General features: G+C 44.6%; 1 protein-coding gene across 2 annotated transcripts; it reads left to right on the top strand.

Annotated features, from left to right (window-relative positions):
- The first annotated feature begins 290 nt into the window (after nt 1–290).
- On the top strand, nt 291–1,874 carry LOC147892549 (uncharacterized). Of its 2 annotated transcripts, none has more exons than XM_087387756.1 (4): nt 291–619; nt 1,014–1,050; nt 1,137–1,258; nt 1,354–1,874. In XM_087387756.1, exons 1-4 carry the CDS (start codon nt 374–376, stop codon nt 1,390–1,392), a joined length of 444 nt encoding a protein of 147 aa, XP_087243882.1. In that variant the 5' UTR covers nt 291–373; the 3' UTR covers nt 1,393–1,874. The 2 variants fall into 2 exon arrangements, with proteins under 2 accessions (XP_087243882.1, XP_087243881.1); XM_087387755.1 differs by having other exon boundaries at nt 297–619; nt 1,370–1,789.
- The last annotated feature ends 5,012 nt before the right edge of the window (nt 1,875–6,886 follow it).

Genomic DNA, 6,886 nt, shown 5'->3' with positions numbered 1-6,886 from the left:
ATGAAAACATGCAAAACAAAATCCTACTTTACACACCACCGGACTTGGTCTTTCCATCTTTGCCATGTAGGAATCCACGTTCCGCACGTGGCTTGCCTCCACTTGGGCATTGTGGCTTGGCGACCCTAGTTTCGGCACGTAAGCCGAAGCCAATCATTCTTTGCTGGAGGGCCCCATCATCCTGAAGCTCCCAATGTCCCACCAATCTCACAACCAATGACTATTTCCTTGTGCAGGCGTCCCACGAAGTTCTAGGTTGGGCTCGGTGTGCACGCGTCCGGATGATGAGGTTGCCACGTGGCAAGAAGAGTGTCTTTCAAGTTCAAGCTTTAGCCCCTGGGATGTTTTGAGATGAAACTTTGAAGCTCTGGCTATGGCGGTGTCCATTTGCCTCTGCCAAGCTTCCACCCCCTATCCATCTTTTCTCGCCCCGTTTGCTGCCTCCCAATGCAGAGGCACCACCTTTGGCTCAGCATTGCGGTTACAAACATGCTTTGGATTCCTGAAACTGCAGTCGTCTCCCAGTTCTAGACGCCCTTTCTCCTTTCGAGCTTCCTCAGAACCTCTGGACCTCACCGAAGAAAACGTCGAGAAAGTCCTCCTTGAGGCTCGAAGTGAGGTATTTGATTTCGTACTCATATGTGGCCGCTATCACGATGCTGTATAATGCGAACGTGGACGCAGAATAGTCCATTAGTAATGCAAATTGCAGTGTAAGGATAAGCAAGTCGCAGCACTAGATACGGCATGTTATGGCATCCTTCAATAGAACTCAAATGTGTCGCAACGTTCTTTGAAATGTTACAATGCCTTCTGTTGTACTTTTAGAGGATGCGTTTGGGCATGTTCCTAGATATATATTTGAAATGTTACAATGTCTTGTGGTATTCACCAGAAACAATTCCATGTTTTTCTGTGGATTTCTCTATTGTGAAGCGCATTTGTTCGTTTTGCCAACTTCTTCTTGGTGGATAGTGTCTAAATGAATGATTCTCCAATTGTTGTCCTTGCAGCTATTGCAGCTGTTTGACACATCTGTAGGAATTACAGGTATCGCCCCAGTTGTCAACTTGAAGTAGATTGCATGCATAGGATTCGTCGGTCGCTGTTTTGTTCATTACAAGTGCCTATTTCAGGAGTGGTGGAGCTTGCTGATTTGGATGGGCCGTTCTTGAAGCTTCGCCTGAAAGGCCGTTTTTGGCACCAGAGGTCTATCGTCCTAGCAAGGCTTGCAAATTTTTTGCAAAAGCGTATCCCGGTTGGTTCCCTTTCCGTATGAAATGCGTTACGTTTTTGTTGCTATATTTCCTTGCGAATGCCTGTAGAAAGTGGACACGCTGACATATCCTTCAGGATTGTTCTACCGCAGGAGATAATGGAAGTAGGGATTGAAGATGAAGCTCAGCTGGATGATAGTGCCTCAAATTTCTAATGATCGTGAAGCATGTACATGCATGTTCACTCTGACCGAGGAAAGCATTTCAGCTCCAGGCTTTATATCAATGTTTGGATGCCCTGATGCAAACACTACAGTCTAAGCTGCGTGCAATTTAGCAAGCAGAAATTTGACCATACACGATGCCCTTTATACTTGTCTTTTTAATTGTGATTCTTCCGTACTGTTCAGATGTAATCTTAACTAGACGAGCCAAAATTTCCGTGCGTCCCATCGACTTAACTTGCAGGACTTAGGCATCTTTACTTACTGTCCATTCTGCGGGCATAGTACCTGATCATGATTATTATGGAACTTACGGAGATGAGCAACAGGTACTCGTGTAACAAATTGAAATGTACTCTCTGAACCTTCTACTGGCTCAAAATTGAAATGACCTGTGAATATAGAGACGAGGATTGAGCTGAATGCTATAGAAAAGAAAATATGCAAGCAGTTGGTTGGAACTGAGAAACATGACACTTCACGCAATAGATGGAACGGGAAATGATAGTATGTGAATCATCAATACATCACTCAACATTCGGCAATAGATGGAACGAGGAATGGTGGAACATGTGTTCCAATTGGTTTCTGGGTAATGTGATGTGTAAAACTGTTTAAGACTTACAGGGAAAAGATAAACAAGAAGATAAGAGAAAGGAAGTGACCAGAGTAATAAGGATTTTAAATCCAATTACAACTACTGAGATTCGATGTGTTTCACCTTAGATGATTCTTTAATAGCTCAATGTGGATGTTGCTTTATGCATCATATAGGAAAGGTGTTGAGTGCTTTCTCTCAGAAGCAGAGGCAGCTTATGCTCGACTGAACAGAAGTATTGCCTTAACAAGCTTTTGCAGCTGACACTGTGGTTCCTAGAGAAGAAAAGGCCAATTTCATGCCCAGAGAGGTAGAGGATATGCCAGAGCAGAAACCCCTGCTCTGGCTGGAAATTGGAATGACCAGTTCTAATCCAGAGAAGAGTGAGCACAATGCTAGTAGTAAAGAATATGCAAGCAGATTGGTTGGAACTTTTGAGAAATCATGAGACTCCAAGTAACGAATGGAATGTTAAAATGATAGAGCCTTGTGTGTGGTGAACCAGTAAAACTTTTTCAACGTAGGGCAATGGATGGAGTGAGGAAAGGCGGAGGAAGTGTTCAAAAATCGATAATTTGGTGTGGAAAAGCTGTCAAAGACATGTGGAAGAAAAGGAGCCCCCGCAAGTAGGGGGATGCACAGGACCAAAGCATCGAGTGATCAGGTCCAGTTAAGCTTTGAAGAACCTGGCTTGGTTGAGGAGTTATGAGTCTGGAAGCAAGTGCAAGGCCAGTTTTAAACCTGGTGTTACACAAGGACTGCAAAAGGATAGTAGCTTGGAGATGCTGACCTTACTCAGCTCCTTGGAACAAATTTCCCAGCCCCCTTCGCTTGATAACTGTATATGAATCTTGCAGAAGTGCAGAGAAAAGAAGAATCTTGTGTATGGCATATGCTAAGCACTTGCTTGCCTACATGTGCAAAAGTGGGCTGGAGGCCCATAGATCTCTTGGCAACTACCTTGTCCCAATGTTGGTGGATTGTGGAAGCATTTACGATGCTCAGCAGGTTTTTAACAGGTTGGTAGATCGGAATGAGTATTCTTGGACTTCTCTCATCATGGGTTATATTGAATGTGGCAATCCACAGCTTGCCCTTTTACTGTACCAGAAAATGCAAGAGGACTCTGTACATCCTAGCAAATACAGGCTAGGATGTACAGAGTCCTCAAGGCTTGTGCTAGGCTGAAAGATTTGAAAACAGGCCAAGAGGTACACATAGCGATTGCCAGACAAGAATTGGACGGAGCTCCTTTTGTTGGCAACACCTTGGTTGACATGTATGCCAAATGTGGCTCGCTTGCAAAAGCATGGAAAGTCTTTAACAAGCTGGCAGTTTGAGATGTAGTCTCATGGAACATACTAATTGGAGGATATGCTGAACATGGTCCTGGTGAAGAAGCACTGAACTGTTTTGAACAGATGCAGCTGGAGGGTGTCTCTCCTGATGCTTGCACGTTTGTGTGCACTTTGAAAGCTTGTGGCAGCATAGGAGCCCATGACAAAGGCCTAGCAATACATGCCGAGATTGCCAGACAGAAGCTTGAAAGAGGTCTGTTTGTTGCCAGCACCTTAGTCGACATGTATGTCAAATGTGGCTTGCTTGCAAAAGCACAGGAAGTGTTTGACAAGCTGCCAGTCCGAAATGCAGTCTCATGGACTGCATTAATTGGAGGATATGCTGAACATGGTCTTGGTGAAGAAGCTTTGAATGGTTTTGAACAGATGCAACTGGAGGGTGTCTCTCCAAGCACTTTCACATTTGTTTGCAGCCTTAAAGCTTGTGGCAGCATTGGAGCTATAGACAAGGGCCAAGAAATACATGTGGAGATTGTCAGACAGGAATTGGAAAGAGATCTTTTTGTTGGCAGCACCTTAGTCGACATGTATGCCAAATGTGACGCTCTTTCAAAAGCACGGGAAGTGTTCGTCAAGCTGCCCGTCCAAAATGTAGTCTCGTGGACTGCGCTTATTGGAGGATATGCTGAACATGGTCTTGGTGAAGAAGCATTGTATTGTTTTGAACAGAGGGTGCTTCTCCAAATGCTTTCACGTTTGTCTGGAGCCTTAAAGCTTGTGGTAGCATAGGAGCTATAGACAAAGGCTCAAGATTACATGCCGAGATTGTCAGACAGGAATTGGAAAGAGATCTTTTTGTTGGCAGCACCTTAGTGGACATGTATGCCAAATGTGGCTTGCTTGCAAAGGCATGGGAAGTGTTTGATCATCTGCCGGTTCGAGATGTAATCTTGTGGACTGCAATTATTGTAGGATATGCTGAGCATGGTCCTGGTGAAGAAGCTCTGAACTGTTTGGAACAAATGCAATTCGAAGGTGTCTGTTCCAAATGCTCTCACGTTTGCTTGCAGCTTGAAAGCTTGTGGCAGCATAGGAGCCATGGGCAAAGGCCAAGAAATACATACTGAAATTTCTAGACAGAAGTTTGAAAGGGATCCTTTTGTCAGCAATACCTTGATGGACATGTACATCAAATGTGGCTTGCTTGCAAAAGCACAGGAAGGGCCAGAAGCAGTAAAGTAGTGCTTAGCATACTCAAGTCTTCACTATAAGCAATAGTATGTGTTTGAGGAGGTCCAATCAATGCAATGGGGCTCTCTCTTATGCCAGTTAATCTTTACACTTCGCTCTTTATCAGTTAGCAAAACAGGTTTTTGAGAGAAGATTAGTATTAGAGCTTCAAGTCCAAACTTCTCATCCTTAGAAATTTTTTGGAATAAAAATAAGTGCATGTACTTCTCATTGTCACTTTTATTTGGACTCCATATAGAAGAAATATAGTGTTCTAAAGTTAAAGAATATGTAATTAGCCTAAAAAGTGGGGGGGAAATTAAAGAAGAAATAAGAGGGGTGTAAAAGTGTGTACAGTGGACTGAGTGTAGTAGAACAAGGACTAGAAAGGCCATGGATTGCACCTGTGCATCCTTAGTGAGTCGGTGGTCTTGTATGGAGTTATGGTCGAGAGGCGAGGACCGCGGGGCAACAAAAAATTGTGCAACAGAGTCTGGCCATAATATTTTATGCTATACCTTGGCCTACTTTTATCATCTTTCACACTACTTTTTGAGTTAGTTAACTTTTGATAGCCTATAATTATCAATTAGACATGAATTTGAGTATTCTTAGATTGAAATAGGAAATTGGAGGATAACAATCAGGAATTACGAGCAAAATCAAAGGAAGCTTAGGCTGTAAGGAAGAGGTTGTTTGCTGGCAAAATGCAGCTGAGACGCGTGGCGCATCTATGAGAGCCAGTGCCTTGCCAAATGTATGTTGCTGAAAGGGAGAGGAAGAGAGTGTGGGAGAGAGGTGAGTACACGAGAACAAGGAGACCACACACGTGTTAGCTGATTGTATAGTACATGAAGATAGGAATACAGTTTGCAGATGAGGGTTGCTCCTTTCAGTCTAATATATAAGTGATGAGAGAAAGAAAGAAAGAAAGAAAATGTATTAGAGTCTTTGGAAGACCGATGGGTCTATGAGACTGAAAGAAAACCTAATACAAATCACAGTAAGGGTGGAGCTACTAAAATGAGCATCATCACTTGTGCTGGATCCTAACTCTGATCATACATAATCAAATACATCTGGATGTAACAATGAAAAGAAAAGGACTGGAGCGGAGCGGAATCCTCCGTATGTCATGCTGCCCTGGTTGGTGCATAGTCGGTGATGGGACGCTGGCGCCCGTCAAGGTGTGCTGTGTGTCTCAGTCTCTTGGATGAGGCTCAACACAAGACCATAGCCATCGTGACTCCCATGGGACATATCCCGAGTCTAAACAATGACGGGAGGTTCCCCAAAGTGATCTGTGTCCTCCCTTGATGTCTCGTGTGTCATGTTGTGATCGTCAAGTCGGGGTCTTTGTCACGTCTGCGGCTAGAGACTGGACGATCAATGTCACTTGATGGAAAGAACTATGTGATCTTGCTTTGAGAGGTGTTTGATGATGTGGCCAATCCTCGTCGCTTGGGTAAGTACTCTTTGTGTCGGACCCCCTCATGAATGAAGGCCGCGAGGCATCTCTGATTTGGGTAGGCGAGGAATTTGGAAAGGAGTCCGGAGCCATATCTGAAGAGGTAGTGGTAGCGACCTCGGATCTCGTAGTACAGTGGGCACCTGAAAATAAAATGCTCCTCTGACTCAACCTCCTGATAGTCGCACAATATGCATAAGCGATGCTCCCTAAGAATCCCCTCTGCTCTGCCGCTCTCTATGTGGAGGCGGTGTGATGATACCCGAAATTGTCCGATGGAGATCCATAGTGAGTGAGGCATATGAAGCTTAGTGTACCCCGGTGGTGTGATGAATCCCTCCTCCGAAATACAAAGACAGTAATCTTTGTAGAAACTCAGCTTCACTGGGAGCTCCCTCGGCTCCAACCAAGTCCTAAAGGTATGTAGCTGCAGGAGATCCTCTCGAATAACCTGGTTGGTGTGTGGCCCAATTGGGATGGTGGGTGGGAGTACCGGAGGGGCATCTAAATTGTATTGAAAAAGAGGTATCCTATCGATGTGGAACCCTAGTCTCACAAACCATTTGTGAGTCCGTGCATACTAGCATCGCTCGTTTCCCTTTGTTGCCAACCTCATGGAGGAATCGAGAGCCAACCATGGCAACCTCTGTCTCCCTGATGTGCAGTCCCCATATGATCTAACCCGATGTAGATATGTGATGGTTTGAAAGGCTATATCTAGCTGGAGTGGAAAAGCCCCAAACTCGGCCTGAATGATGTGATGTGGTACATACAGTTTTCCTCGGATCATCCGTGACAGCATGAGGATTTGCAGGCGCTCCACCGGTGTCCACTCTATCTTTGACATGTCA

This window comes from Dipteris shenzhenensis, chromosome 16 (assembly GCF_047967505.1).
Source record: "Dipteris shenzhenensis isolate YYH24624 ecotype China chromosome 16, Dip_SZ_1.0, whole genome shotgun sequence".
Taxonomy (NCBI): Eukaryota; Viridiplantae; Streptophyta; class Polypodiopsida; order Gleicheniales; family Dipteridaceae; genus Dipteris; species Dipteris shenzhenensis.
The sequence above is the reverse complement of the archived record's forward strand: the minus strand, read 5'-3'. Positions and strand labels throughout refer to the sequence as shown.

What these genes read in the sequence shown, in the direction of transcription:
- LOC147892549 (XM_087387755.1), top strand. Translation starts at nt 374, where the DNA reads ATGGCGGTGTCCATTTGCCTCTGCCAAGCTTCCACCCCCTATCCATCT. An exon ending in TCCTTGAGGCTCGAAGTGAG is followed by an intron (nt 620 to 1,013) that starts GTATTTGATTTC and finishes TTGTCCTTGCAG; the next exon opens with CTATTGCAGCTGTTTGACAC. An exon ending in TTTTGCAAAAGCGTATCCCG is followed by an intron (nt 1,259 to 1,369) that starts GTTGGTTCCCTT and finishes GTTCTACCGCAG; the next exon opens with GAGATAATGGAAGTAGGGAT.